The 15,387-nt window shown below is 36.9% G+C and overlaps 1 protein-coding gene across 1 annotated transcript; it reads right to left on the bottom strand.

Moving 5' to 3' along the window:
- Positions 1-236: 236 nt before the first annotated feature.
- LOC5575147 (mitochondrial inner membrane protease ATP23 homolog) lies at positions 237-2,562 on the bottom strand. The gene is made up of 3 exons (XM_001655474.2): positions 2,150-2,562; positions 558-864; positions 237-489 (listed from the first exon to the last, which is right to left on the bottom strand). Exons 1-3 carry the CDS (start codon positions 2,419-2,421, stop codon positions 289-291), a joined length of 780 nt encoding a protein of 259 aa, XP_001655524.2. The 5' UTR covers positions 2,422-2,562; the 3' UTR covers positions 237-288.
- Between the last annotated feature and the right edge of the window lie 12,825 nt (positions 2,563-15,387).

Raw genomic sequence — 15,387 nt, 5'->3', positions numbered from 1 at the left:
TTACGTCTGTTTGTCTGTGATAGAACTGAGACTATCCGGGAAGGTGGAGAAGTGGTCAGCGAGCTTGATGGAGATTATAACATAAACCGGCCAAGTTGATCTGGAACTTCATGAATAGCTTGCTTTATAGACAAATTTACTACTGGCGGGTAGTGTACATGGTATTACTTTAAAATTAATTTTAAATGATCCAATTTGGAATTCTAGGAAGGTGATATTGCGAACAACATAAAAACTTTAAAATTTCATAAATTTACTAGACCGTAAAACTGCGCAAAAACTTACCGACTAGTCGACGTCATATCCGTACATGGGCCCCTCCAGGTACGCTTTGTACATATCCTTGGAATTCCTTCGTATCCGACGGCCGATCGGTTCCAAATCGTTGTAACATTTGGGAAATACCCTTTCGACGGCCTCAATGGCTTCCTCTGTGGTAACCTTCCTCACCGCCAGCACCGAGTTGAGTGCTTTGGTTTTAACACAATCCTTCAAGTCGAAATAAATGGTGATTATTCTAGATATTCGATTGATGACCTTGGCCAACAACCACCTACCTGGTGTGCTTGCTTGATCTTGAAAGGCGACGCGTCGCCCTGAGTCCAGGCGCTCATGAACGAACAGTGCGTTAGGTTGGCGGCCCGAATTTCCGTACAGGCCAGATGGTCGATGTTCTTGAAGTCCAAATCGTTCCGACAGTAGTCGAACATGTGAATCATCTCGTGGGTTAGCACTCCCTGCACGATGCCCTCGTTTCGGGCAATGTTTTGACAGACAACCACCTGATTCAGCACCGGATCGTAGCCTCCGCTAACGGACACATCGCACACTTCGCAAGCAATGTGCCGCCGAATGTCGATTGCGCTGAAATTGGAAATTACGAAATCAGAACAAGAAACAATTTAACAGGAACCACGAGCTGATTATTTTTATGATCTGACCAGACATTAATGTAAGAATATTTCCAAAACTTTTTTTTCTGAATTACTCGGGACATTGTGATACCTATTACTGATCGTATTAATGTAAGTATTTTTCATGATTTTCATAAATTATTTAGGTACATGTTTTTCCAAAGTTTTCTTTGGCTATTACTCTGAAGATTTCTTCAGGAGTTCAATTTTTCACGGACTTCCTAAAAATACCTCCCAGAATTTCGTTTTCAACCTCAAATATTTACCTAAATTATTTCTGGGAATTATTACAGAAACTACCAATCCCGTAAAGGATAATTCTTAACATATTTCCTCGATAGTTCTTTACAGATTTTCTCTAAGAGTTCCTGAAGGAAACCTTCCGTTAACGAAATTTAGTGGAATTCTTTGGAAGAATTAGTGGAACCATATCTGAAGGAAATCCTATGATATTTTTTAGAGTAATCCCTCTAAAAGTTACTGAAGTTAGTAGTGAATTATTTCCTATAGCAAATTCTGAAGAAATTCTATTAAACATCACCTGGAAAACTTTTCTGGGAAAATTGGTGAAGGATTTTTTAGAGACGATCTTAGAGAAATCTTGGAAGCGTCCTGTAATGTATTTTAGAAGAAATATTTAGAGATTTCCTTAGGGAAATCAATGAAGAAACTTTTCATCCAGAAAACTAAGTAGAAAGGCGTTTACTGGAGCCTCTAGTAGAGGTATATTTGGAGGGGTTCTGGAAAGTATTCAAGAAAAAATCTCTCTATCTATTAGATGCATTTAGAGAATATAGAAATAGTTATAGTTCTTTGAATCCTTTTGAATCTTGCGCCAGGATTCATTGCAATTTAAGTGAACAAAAGTTAGTTTTAAGTCCTTTTCGGTTTAAGGTGAAGATGAATCGAAGCCAAACCTCAAATTTTCAAGAGCACGGATCTGGAGAACCAAACATCCGTTTAAGCTGAAAACTTAATCGACTGGTCACCACCAGCGGTGACCAATCGATTAAGTTTTAAGCTTAAACGGATGTTTGATTCTCCAGATCCGTGCTCTTGAACATTTGAAGTTTGGCTTCGATTCATCTTCACCTTAAATAGAGACTTTAGCGACCTTCCATTAGAAATAGAAATTTTTAGAGACTTGCATCATAATAATGACCAAGTCTCTAAAAGAAAACCTGCTACAAGCCCTGCGAAATAGGAAAACATTCTCAAATCCATTCAAACCTTACCATCCCGAGCTCTTCAGGGCGCCCATCATAAGCTTCACCATTGGGCTGTTTTTGATGCAGGAGTACACGTTCCGTTCGCACTTGATTTTGTCCAGGTTTTCCGTGCCTTCGATTCCGAGCAGCACCCGGCCCCAGCTGGGTTTGTACCTTTCGCCTCGCCGCTCCGGATACAAATCGTAACCCCATTGTTTCCCATCACCATCGCCCTGGCGGTCGATTACCGCGTTCGGAATGGGCGGTGTGGTTTTTTGCTTGGACTCTTTTTCAGACATTGGGTGAACTAGGAGAACTTCAGCGAAAATTCACGAAAATTATTTAAATTTTCGAAGCACCACTGCGATCACTCTTTCTGATGTAACATCAAAACAAATCCGCCGACCTGAGCGAACAGAAACACGAACGACTACACCGGTAAAGTAGTGCAGTTTGACAACCGCTATCTGAGAGATGTGAGACGGTAAAAGGGATTGGAAAGAACTCGCCGAAAATAATCGTCGAATTTCATTCTTATGGCTGGAAGGCTGACCGGCGAGAAATAAGATCATTTTACCGTTTTCCATGCAAAATAACAAAGTTTGGATTTCTCCTATAAAGCTAGGTATGCTGTTCCGCTTAAGAAAAGTAAAAATTTCTGCGAAAAGAAATGGTCAAGAAATTTTCTACCCCCATTTCAATTGACATTTCTTTTCAACTGCATACTGCGATCACAGGAAAATGCTTTTCTTGAGCATTTCCTGCAAGAAATTTCCCACGCATCGAGATAGGCGATTACTTTTCTGTTGAAGTGCATACTTTCCAGTACTGCGATCAAAGAAAAATGCTTTTCTTGAGCATTTCTTGCAAGAAATTTCCCACGCATCGAGATAGGCGATTGCTTTTCTGTTGAAGTGCACACTCAGGCAAATGGACTATCGATAAACATAGGAACCCCTTATGAAAATTCGCCACAAGAAATCTGGTTGAAATTCATAAATTTGCCTTATGAAACCAGAATTTGAAAACAAAAACGTTAATGCGGCAACCTGGAATCGAATCAAGAACCTTGCGATCGATAGGCCCAAGCGTACACCACGCGCCTATCGACGCCTTGATTTGGAGTGATGCTGAAACGATACATAAAGCGTTCGTATTGCAATAATCGTTCCACCTTTCATAAGGCAAAATGTATGAAATTCGATAGTCCAGTTCGCTGCGTGCATACTTCGCTTAAGCCTGATTCGCTGCTGAGAAGTAATTTCTTGGCCTATCTTGATGCATGGGAAATTCCTGCAAGGAATCGATCAAGAAAGCGCTTTTTTTCTGATCACGATAATACAGCCATTAGCCTTCCTTAGCCGAGTGGTTACAGTCCGCGGCTACAAAGCAAAGCCATAGTGAAAGTGTCTGGGTTCGATTCCCGATCGGGTCCAGGATCTTTTCGTAATGGAAATTTTCTAGATTTCCCTGAGCATAGAATATCATCGTACCTGCCATGCGATATACGAATGTGAAAATGGCAACTATGGCATAGAAAGCTCTCAGCTAATAACTGTAGAAGTGCTCATTAGAACACTAAGCTGAGAAGCAGGCTCTGTCCCAGTGGGGACGTTAATGCCAAGAAGAAGAAGAAGAAGCACTCGAAAAAAGATGGATGAATTGTTCCACTTTGAGGCTCCAGCACTAATATAATGCGGTACCGGGCACCCCCGTTTTTATGTTGGGATTTGAACCACTGCAACCATTAATTGATCTATTGTGGTTTGACCACATATAATCAGAACACTTTTTAGTTTGTACCCCGCTTATTTGCAGACCCAGATTAAAAATGGTTCAAACGTCATTTAGCTCATGGAATGGAGTAACATGGTACATTGTGGGATGGAAAGCAGAATAAAAACAAAACAACCAAAGAGGTTATCAGAAACACAATTTTCTGTTATTTGTGGGGTACCTAGAAGTTCAAATTAATAATGAATAATTGGGGTTCCGTTCAAAATAGCGTGGGGTGTTAGATACAGTGACACCTCCATGAATCGCCATGACTCGATATCGACTTATGGAACCAACTAAAAACAAAATTTACTTGTCATCATCATCATCATCAGGAACCATCGAGTTAGGGAGGTATTGAGTTCCAGAACACAAAACCAGAACAAATGCGATCCAAGGGACCATCGAGTTAGCCATGCACATGTGCACTCAATCACGATTTGCTTGTTCGGTATTTTTTTATACTGGGTACGAATATGATTTACAATTACAAAAATACCGAACTTTCAGCTTTTTGATTGAAAACTTCTGAGGTTCAGTAATAATTTTTACTTTTTACTGAACTACGGTTGCTGTCAGACCCAATTTTCCAGCATTACCGAACAGGCCGAAAAGTCAGTAAAAACAATTACCGGCTATAGAGCGCTGCATATGACGAGCCTAACCTCACTTATTTGACAGCTGCTGGTCCTGTTGTTTACGTTTCGGACTTAGTCGTTTTTTCCATCATTTTTTCATCTTCGCATTTCTATCACCAGCATGCTGATGGTGACGATTTTCCACGGTAGGAAGATAGAATGGAGTATACTCCACTGCACTGTGACGTCACGCATCAATTTTGACAGGTACTGGTCCTGTTGTTTACAGTTTGGACTTAGTACTTTTTTCGAATCATTCTTAATTTCGTGAAAGTTTGCTGCGAGGAGAGGTCAAATCCACTGCAGATACCCACGGATCGTGTTATTCTATCTTCCTACCGTGGAAAATCGTCACCATCAGCATGCTGGTGATAGAAATGCGAAGATGAAAAAATGATGGAAAAAACGACTAAGTCCGAAACGTAAACAACAGGACCAGCAGCTGTCAAATAAGTGAGGTTAGGCTCGTCATATGCAGCGCTCTATTCAGTAGTTGATGTTTTTTACTGACTTGTCGTCAAAATAAAATCAAAACAAACTTATGCGCATGCGGGGAAGTGTCAAATGAGAATCTCCTGCTGTAAAATCGTCCGGCGCCGGGAGACACGGCTATGGCAACCAATCTTTTCCTGCACTTATTTTGCGCTTTCTTGTGGTAAGTAGTCGAAATTTAGTGAGAAACTCAACCATTTTAAGCAACCAAAAAGGCTCAGGACTGCTTACGTTGGTAAATTCATCTGCATCATTGAGTTTGCCTCTTGTATGCAAACCATCCAAATAATGATTTTGTCACACTTTTTTCGATTACTTCCACTGAGATATGAGCATACCGTAGATGTTTATTCGTACGAAAAATGTCGATGTCCATGTTCATGTCGATTGGGTTTCAATTTGTATTGATTTCTGAAAAAAACAGTATCCGGAAAAGCAAAGCATGGAGCATATGAAACTGGAAAGCCAGTAAAAACTCTCTACAATTTTACTGACTAAGTCAGTAATTTCCATCAATCAAAACATATTGTGATTTACTGGGTTTTTTCGGTAATCGTAAAAATTACCGAAAAAACCGTAGTTCAAAAACCCAGTAAAATTTTACTGAGGTCGGTAATCTGAATTGGCTGTGGAAAACCAACTTTTATTATGGTTCTCTAACGCGATATCGAGATACAGAATATCGAGTGAGGGAGAGTTGACTGTAGTATTATTCAGCATGTTCCGCAATTTAAACCCATTCAAGCAAGTTTCTCTTTTTTATCAAAGTGCTGTCGTTCCGATTTTCTTTGTCTGTGCCTAAAGCATACTTAGCTTTAAGTACCGTCAAACGGGGCTTCTTTTGACATTATTTCCACATTCTCTAACTTTGAGGATTTGTAACTCTTAGAATAATAGATAGATGTTGATAATTTTTACCTATATTTAAGTTGTATATGTACGTAACAAATGTGCAAAATATGAGGCAAATCCATCAAGATATAACAAAAATGCTTGAATAGCAAAAAAAAAATGTGTGTCTTTCAAGACAAAAAAGGGGCTACTTTGGACATTTTCACAATTTGCTAATAAAATGATTTTTCCTTATAGCTTCCGAACTGATTTAATAGATTGTCGTCCACTGTGATGTTATGGAACGTTTTTCATTGATAAACTTAATGTAGAAAATTGCAAAGCTAGAATTAATTACGCATATATAACAAATTTCAACGAAACATGCCATTAACTATTCTCAGTTTGCAGTATGAAACTTAAATTTTCAACTTCCTCTTAAATGGAACTATCAGTTACGAATGCTCGATTTTTAAGTTGACATAAACGAACGACGTAACTACTAGGTACTGCTTATCATCGCAGTTATGTATAAAAACTCTTTTATTTTCTATTCTTACTGTTATATGAACGATATGTTGAAGGATCACATTAATACCGGTACCGTAAATTCGGGTGAAATTGATCGGTAGGGTGAAATTGATCACCGTTTCACACGATTTAAATTCTCATTAAATCAGCAACAATATCAATGTAACATGTAGTAAATGAGCGTTGTTTGTCTTAACTATTGCCAAATTATGTATTGTGAAGTTTTTGGTGTTGCACAAATGTTTATTTCTATGAAAATAATGTTAAAATATAGAATCATGTTCGGTGTGGTAGTGGCAGCGATCCAAAAACTTCTAATTTCTAACAAAGATTTGAACATGGTGGCAGCCTGAAAGTTTGTTAGGATGCTTAAAATATATCATCGAGCCAGTTTTAATCAACAAAACTCGTACCAAATCGCTCATTTTGTAGAAATATTTGATTTTCTATTAGATAGTTTGAAATTCCTTAGAAAATTGCCTACATTTAGGCTTTTTATGCGATATTCTTGAAATTTGATTGTTTATTATTTCCATAAATATGATACTGTTAAAAATTTGGAAAACATATTCAGATTCAGGGAGCCCATATTAAGCAAATAGAAATGTTTTCAAAACTAACAATAATCGCATTGACAAGTGATCAATTTCACCCCAAAATGGGATATTCCGTTTTTATATTTTGAAGATAATTTTTAGCACTAAAATCACATTTGTTAGAAAGTTTTAGTGCATGAGCCAATAAGACTCACCATTGTACTTGTTTTCCTGCATTCAGTTGTTTGGCATAGACAATATTATAGAAAACATGAAAGAAAAATCGTGAAAAATGATCAATTTCACCCGAAATTACGGTAACTAATTTAATACCTGTAGGTAATTTTCATTAAAAACGCAATCTATGAAGTAAAGTTTAGCAAGATCGTAAAGAAGTAAGTTTGCTTTTGTAATATGCTTTAAGCTTCTTAGCAGTTTAGAGCTGGCTTAAGAGTAGTTTAATTTAAGCATTTGAAGGATGCAACTGTTCTGTACTACAAATTCATGTAAAATATGACGAAAAATAGTTTTTTAGAGATTATGTTGTGAATTTGACATTGGTACGTATTGAAATATGTGTGTTTTATGTCTATTCACTTTTACAAACATTGATTTTATTTTTTTATGTTGTAAAATACACAAACCAAAACATTATAAGAAAATAAAAGTCGCAAAAATAAGACCTTTGATCAATTATTTTAATAAAACAACAATTTTTAGCAAAACAAATCACAAGATTTTCATGAAACATGACGATTCGATAGTTTGTGATGCTGCTAATAAGTTTCCACGATATGGGTAAAATTCAAACAATGTTTGTATAGCCAATGTTTCATACCTTTTTTTTTTTTTTTAATTCATTTATTTGGCAGGCTCAAACGCCATAATAGGCTTAACGGAGCCGAGTTTCATAATATAGGGTTCCCTAACTTAGTAGGGCCTTTCTTATTAACGTTTTTTACAGATATAGTTTTTTCCTCTAATAAAGTAAAAGAATTAGTTTTATCAGTCTGACTGCAGATCTGGGAACACTTATCCTGACAAACTTTTTTCGTCTCATTTTGCTTTCGAGTTGACAGCCGTCGTTTTGTTGATGCCCCGGCGATATCGTGTATGTCTATTGTGTCCGTACCTGATGTCGATGTATTGTCGTCGGGAGAATGTGAATCGTTGTTTGCTCGAGATTCTTCTTTGGCAAGAGAACGCCTGCCTCTTGCTATGATCTCTCCAAATGCATCTGGGGAGGAAGGTGCTGATTGCTGGTCCAATGGTGGGAAGTCTTCAGATGATTCGATTTGTGGTGTCGTAGTTGATGATTCGGTTGTAATGATGTTTGTCTCCCTGCACCTCTGGTTCGGATGTACTTCTTTGTCGCAGTATTTGCAAGTGAGTTTTTGTCCGGAGTAAGTGCATAGTGTCCTTTGTCCATCTATCACAATATAGGACGGGATGGGTTGCTTGAGTTTTATTTTCAAGGTGCGTACTCCATTATACACCCCCGGGAAATAGTGCTTCCACCGTTCCCTAGTTACGTTGTAGATGTCTCCGTATTGTAGCATGTGAGAGCGAACAGTGGTGTTGGGCATAGAAGTAGGCAGATCGTGCACTCTAACAGTCACCGCTTCCGTATCTATATGCACAGGTATCAAAAATTTCGCTCCATCACAGAAGAAGTAATGCTTGCAGTCGTGTTCCTTATCATATTGGCAGGCCACTTCGTAGCTCACCATTTCGATATACACGCAACGATCGATGTTATGAAATTGAATGTGGTTGGCATCTGAGAGTTTCAATTTCATTTCATCCATAATAAACTGATGCATTTTAGCAGTATCAGGTTTTGATGGCAGCACCCCGAAATCAACAACAACGGTGTTTTTCCGAACACCCATTTTCACAAGAAGCGAGATTTTAGAAGCGAGTAAAGAAGCGCGTCCGGAAGATAAGAGCTCAAGCTGTCAACTGAGAGTTTCATACCTTGTGAATATTTATTCAGGCTTTTTTGAAATGTTTTCTTGTTTATTCTGTTATTGTTGATGTTGTTCCAAGAAAAAATCATGCCTAGTGGTAGAGCATATATTGGTTAATAAAATTGCTGAAGACACAAAATTGCTCAGATTAATATTTTCGCTGCTAATAAATACAAAAGGTGAGTGTCCAAAGTAGCCCCTGGAATCAAAAGTAGCCCCGTCCGACGGTATATGAAATTTTGAGAAAAACAAAAAAATCGGTTTCAGCTGTGGTCGATTTTTAAAAGGGTCAAAACCAAGTGCTTATATATCCGTTGAAACATGTAAAAATCTAAAATTCTTGTTGCCTATCCAAAAGTATAGATATTTGACATAAGTAAATATTAAATGAATTATTCATATTTATATTGAAAATACCTGAAAACCTATGATTTCGTGCAGTTATCTTATGTGGAGAGAAAAACTAGCGATTTTTTAGAATTTTACCATTTTTTTTTCAAATGTTTCCTTGCTAAGCCAACTTAAATTTTAAGCAAAACTTCTTGTGGAACATCTTTAGTCCAATGTGCTTGAACTCGTCACAACGAAATATATTTATAAAAATACTCATTACTAGTTCCAACAAAACACAGAAGTAGGGTCTGCGCTGGCTAGATAAGAATTGATTTTCTAAAATCAAAAATTCCAATATAAAAGGTGATTTTATCAAACAAAATTTTTCACAGACAGCATTTAAAATGCCCCAAGGAAAAATAAAAAAATATAAAAATATGTATTTGTTTGGAAAAATATTGTGATTATCGTTATCGAAGTCGCGCTCATACTTTCTGGGACACGCTATAACCTCAGGAATTAAGATTTGATGGACTATTTTTTTTCATAATAACTGTCTGTCGGGCCACCGTGTTTCTATCTCGATGGTCTCTTGAAGATAAAGTTATGGAGAATTAACTCAGTGGCGTAGCTAGAGTTTTGGGGCCCAGTGCGGAGGTAGATTTGGGGGCCCCTCAAAAATAGGTTTTTCGGCTTTTATTATCGAATTCACACGTACCTTCAGTGGCGCGGGAAGTGGGTAGGACAGGTAGGACATGTATTACGCACAAAAACACCTGGGTAGGACAGTCAAAGGATTGTCCTACCCACGAATCAACAAAACAAAGAAAAACCAAAATCAGCAGAAAGCTTGAAAAATGAATTGAACTATTCATCATCTGTTCAACAAACATACAAATTCGATCAACGTCAAACTTATTCCGACACGATAAAGTTTTTCATGGTATTCTCATGCCTGGTAAAACGTGACATAGTTTGACCCCCAAAAGTTCTGGCTCCTGAGAAGAACGATTGAGAATATCTATAGTGAAAATCTTTGGAAGCTAACTTTAATAAATGCAACAAGAAACTTTTCGTTAGAAAAACAAAAGAAGCAATCCTGTATGGCATTTCTGAAAAAAAAAAAAAAAAACGTCCAAACCCTGTATATTTTTTGGGACAAATTGCCGTGAACATTCCTTAAAGCAATTAAAAAAAAAAACTTCTGTAACTTCCATAGAGATTTATCAGAAGATTATTGGAGAACTTTGGATGATGAAATGGATTGATCCAATACCAGTCGCATCGTGTTATACACACAACACGAGTGTGATGGTGCTAGCGATTTCTGAACGTGCAATCATTCTTGATATAATCTATCAAAGCATAGCTGAATTTCTTGACGATTTTCAGAGCAATTCCTATAATACTCCCACAGCACACTCTCTAGAAGTTCATGGCTGATTCAGAATAACCGTAGAAATATCTGGAAGTAGTCCTGAGTTAACTCCTGAAAAATTAATTATTCGATCAATTTGTAGCATAATTCATAAAAATATTTAGAGAAGATAATGACGTTTTTTTTGCAGAATTGTTGAAGAAATTCTAACGAAATATTTGATAGAGTTTCTACGCGATGAATTATCTAGGTTACTTCGGCGCAAAGAAAAAAAAATACTACACAAATTCACCGATTTTTGTTGTTCATCCATTTGTTATCTAGAAACAGATGAGGAAAATATAACAACCTCACTGCTTGTAAATGAAAGCAGTTTGTCATATTTCTATCAAATTCATCTAATAAAAAAATTGATTTAAAAAGGTTGTAAAAAAAGATGATATTTATATTTTTTAATATGAATGATAACAAAAGCTGATTCAATTAATGAACCTGAAAATAGAACTGATAATAAGTATCTTTTTAGAGACTTGGGTTCTATTTTAATGCAAGTCTCTATATTTAATTGAAAGTCTCTAAAGTATCGTCTTTCCTTATTCTGCTTGCATTGAATCCAGATGCAAAATTGTACAGGTTCCAAAGAGACGTGCAGAGATTACTACAAGTTCAACAGGCTCTTCAAAATTTTCGTCTCAGATTTCCTGAGGAATTATCACAGTGATTTTATTAAGAACACTTTCATGGTATCCAACAGTAATCTCTCCAGAAATGTTTCTGGAGATTTCTCTACCAATTCTTCCGAAAAAATTCTCCAACGATTCTTTTAAGAATGCTTAGAAAAATTTGCTCAAGGAAATCCTCAAGAACTCCAGAGCTACTACCTCCAGTAATTTCCTCAGGTATTACTTTGTTTTTTTTTTTCGAAAACTATCCTAGAATTTCCTCCAGATATTTTTCCACTAATCCTTCAACCGAATTCTCCAGTTGTTACTCTAGGAACTCATCCGAAGATTCCTACAGAATTTCTTCCGAGGAAATTTACATTGGTTTATTCATTCTAAGATGTTGATAAAATGTTTGGATAAAATGTTTGAAAAAAAAAGCTTAAGTTAAGGGACGTTTTGACCGGGAATATTGCAGGATGTCCCTGGGAAATCGATTAATGGATCACGTGATAAAACATTAGAGGTACCAGGACTTTCTTCTCAAGGGATTTTTGGAGAAATTTAGTTGCTTTCTGTATTAATCTTTGGAGATATTCCATTTCTTTGGTTCTCCTTTGGGAAAATCCAAGTTGAATTCTTGAAATATCCTAAACATTTTTTTTTGAGAATTTTCCTATTATGGAGAAATTCCTTGGGAAATAATCACTATATATACTCTTTTAGAAATTTACGAAGTAATATCTGAAAATTTGGGTAAATACCTGAATAAATTTCTGATGACATTCAGGGAGAAAATCATGAGAAACACACTCGTCGTAATGTAACGAGGAATACTTAAATCCTAGATCTTAGAAAATTGTCTGCTCTGATGCTATGAAGAATCATTCTCTTATCTATTTGCTCCTATTGGGTTTCATTTTGTTTTCTTGATATTTGTTTGGTCTCCTCCTGGTTAGTGATCAAAAATCTAGGAATTATGTTTTTTTGTTAAGCAGAACAATCACTTAAAAATATCCTTGGAATGCTTGGAAGCAGTAGAATCTCCTCAACTCAACTCAAAACCGACCAAAATATACCTTACACCCCTTTACGTTTGAGCCCCTCAAATGTAGTAACTACTTTGCGGTCCAGGGTTAAAATTTTTCGCAGTTTCACAAAATATTTGCCAACGTTTGTCCTACCCATGGTTTCGAGCGTGGACGCGCCTCTGCGTACCTTCAACATTTTCCGAGAACATTTTATTATTACATCCGTGATAAAGATTTACAATTCCGTGTTAAATAGATCAGAAAATATTCTGCCAGCAAATATTTACCCAAACAAGAGCGTTGCTTGAATTCATACCAGAAAGTAGTTTTTGCTGCAACGTCTTGTGGAATCAAAGAATATATATGAAGCAATTGCTTCAGAAGTTTCTATATGTTTCTGTTTAAGAAGATATTTCAAGATATTCTTGAATAACTTTCTGTATGTTGTGCGGGGATTTTTGGAGACACTCATTGTAAACGAAGATATCTTGCAAGAATATTAAAAAAAAAATTGGTGGAGTTTTTTGGGGACATAACTGCTTTTATAACTTGAAGAACTCCTTGCAGTAATAAACGAATCCTCATATAGAATCACTGTGACAATTTCTTTGAAAATGAGTTGATGTCCATATAGATACGATTAGGGATGGTACACAAATTATGTCACGCTAAATTTCAACTTTGTCACACTTTTTGTATGAATCCTCCGAATGTTTTGGCTCGACCCCCTTTCCCCCCCTTGGAGCGTGACATAATTTGTGAATGACCCCTTAGGTTATTATTGACTATATTGTAGTGATAATAATCTTCGAGCTGTTTAGTGGAATACATTAAAGAAATAAAAAAAACGACTCTAGCATTATTTAATTCCACTAGAGTGTATCGTTTGACAGAAACGCGTATTTCGACCTCAACTGTAAGACCATCTTCAGTGTCGTGTAAGGCCGTCTTCAGTGTCGAGTTTAGTACACGACACTGAAGACGGCCTTACAGTTGAGATCGAAATATGCGTATCTGTCAAAACAAACTCTAGTGGAATTAAAGGGTATTCTCTCGTTCTTCCAACGAATCTTTGAATACGTTTGATGAAAAAAATGTTGGTGAAATCCATGACATAATTTCAATTATGTTAAAGTTTGACATAATTGAATTATGTTAAAGTTTTTATTATTGACTGATCAATAGCAAAATGATTAATATGAACGGTGATGCTAAATGAATATGGCATGAAAAAATGTACTAGAAAATTGTGAACATTTGTATGAGAGGGAAAACTTCAAGCATAAAGCGTTTTATGCTCAACGACTATATTTTCTATATGAGATAGTTATGCCTTTTCAAGCAGGACAGAACAACAACTCGTGGAGGTTTGACTAAGAAACATTTTAACACATTAGCCGATCTATTGTATTTTGTACAATAGTGATGAAAAGTGGTGGTTTGGTGACAAGTCGTGTGACGACTGAAAGGATAAGAAGTTCTGAAAATATTTGGCGCGAAAATTTACCACGCAATTTACAAAAAAGATAAAATAATAAAATGTGCTAAAAAATATATGCACAGTAACAACATCTTCTAAGATTGATATAAATGAGAGAAACGCAAGTAGGTATAATCGAAACTTATTGTTACAATCAAACGGTTCGAAGCAATCTCACACCGGACTGTGTCTTATGCGTGCAGATATCGACTCAAAGGGCGTTTAGCGAAATGAGAAATCATATTGCGCAGAATGTAGGTAAATGCTAACTGCTCTGTTATGGCAACAATTTATGCACGCCAAACATGTTGATGATGATTGAAAGTGAGTGAAGCTCCACAAGTCAGGTCTGATTAGGGGGAATGCGAGGTAAACGGGTGACTATGCATATCAAGAAAAGAGCAGAAACAACAAGCCCATTCATTTCTGAGTTTTGGTTGCATCTTATTCATTGTAGTTTGTAGAGTACCCAACTATCCCCATATAGCCACAGTATTTTGTACCGTTCAGCTCGTACTTTAATATGAGTGATTTACCTTCTCGTGGAAATCTCGCTTTTCTCGCGCGTCTTTATAGCTCGCGCCCTTTTTCCCTATACCTACATCCATTGCAGTGCATTGTACAGCAAGATCAGACATATACTCTATCAAGAGGCTCTGCTGCCAGTATAGCTCCCCCATTGGCAAAAGATCTTATCGCGATTTAGTTAATAACAGAGATTCGTTGCGAAAATATAGCTCCCTGGCTGTCTATCGAGTTTCCATCGCGATGATTGCACGGCTTTTACGCAATCTATCACCACATCTCCCCGGGATAAATAAATCATTTCACTGAACCGTCCGTCGCCAATCGAAATGTGCCTACAATACGTAGGAGTGTATTTACAAAACCAATCAGACTTTGTGAGCATGACGAATCCATTAGCATATTTGCCGTTCGGAGTGACCGCAGCAACGTTTCGACCGAGTGCTTCGACCGGCTATAATGTAGAGTAAAAAATTGTCAATTGCCATTGTGATGCACCTTCTATCGAGTGAGTGTCTCCGCGTAGTCAGTGATCCACAAAGAACGCATCAGCCATCGGACGGAAGGGTGGCCACGGTGCTCCCAGGACCGTTGTTATCAGAAAAAATCTCCATGAAATCTGTGCTCACCAGTCGATTGTTATAGCTCACCTGCATGCTGCATATGTGCAAAATTAAAAAAAAACATCGTACGACCCGTTTAGAAGTGACGAACGTTTTATAGTAAAAGTCCACAAAATTATGAGTAAAACAGTGATATTTACTCGATTTTTCATCTACCGTTATTATCAGAAGGATTACATCATAGGAGCTTGGGTCTAAGTTGATTCGCTACCAATGAATGGATATTTGAAATAAAAAATAAACAAAATGTAGAGTTACGGTATTTTTGAGACGTCGGCGGGGGTTGTCTAAAAAGTTAAAGATACTGTTTTTTGAGAAGGTAGTTTTCATAGAAAAAAATCGAGGAATTAAGGTAGAATTAAAATTAGATTGAATGAGATTCCACTGAGCAAAAAATGCTTAGGTTTTTCATAAATCATTACATATGAACCAGTCAAATGATAGTTACATTGAACGCTT

The sequence above is a fragment of the Aedes aegypti genome, chromosome 2 (genome assembly GCF_002204515.2).
Source record: "Aedes aegypti strain LVP_AGWG chromosome 2, AaegL5.0 Primary Assembly, whole genome shotgun sequence".
NCBI classification, from domain to species: domain Eukaryota; kingdom Metazoa; phylum Arthropoda; class Insecta; order Diptera; family Culicidae; genus Aedes; species Aedes aegypti.
This window is presented reverse-complemented; position numbering and strand designations above follow the sequence as displayed.

Excerpts from the sequence above, each read along its gene's own strand:
- LOC5575147 (XM_001655474.2), bottom strand. The coding sequence starts at position 2,421 with ATGTCTGAAAAAGAGTCCAAGCAAAAAACCACACCGCCCATTCCGAAC. Across the intron at positions 865-2,149 it reads GCCCTGAAGAGCTCGGGATG|CGCAATCGACATTCGGCGGC; the intron begins GTAAGGTTTGAA and ends TTCCAATTTCAG. Across the intron at positions 490-557 it reads AGATCAAGCAAGCACACCAG|GATTGTGTTAAAACCAAAGC; the intron begins GTAGGTGGTTGT and ends TTCGACTTGAAG.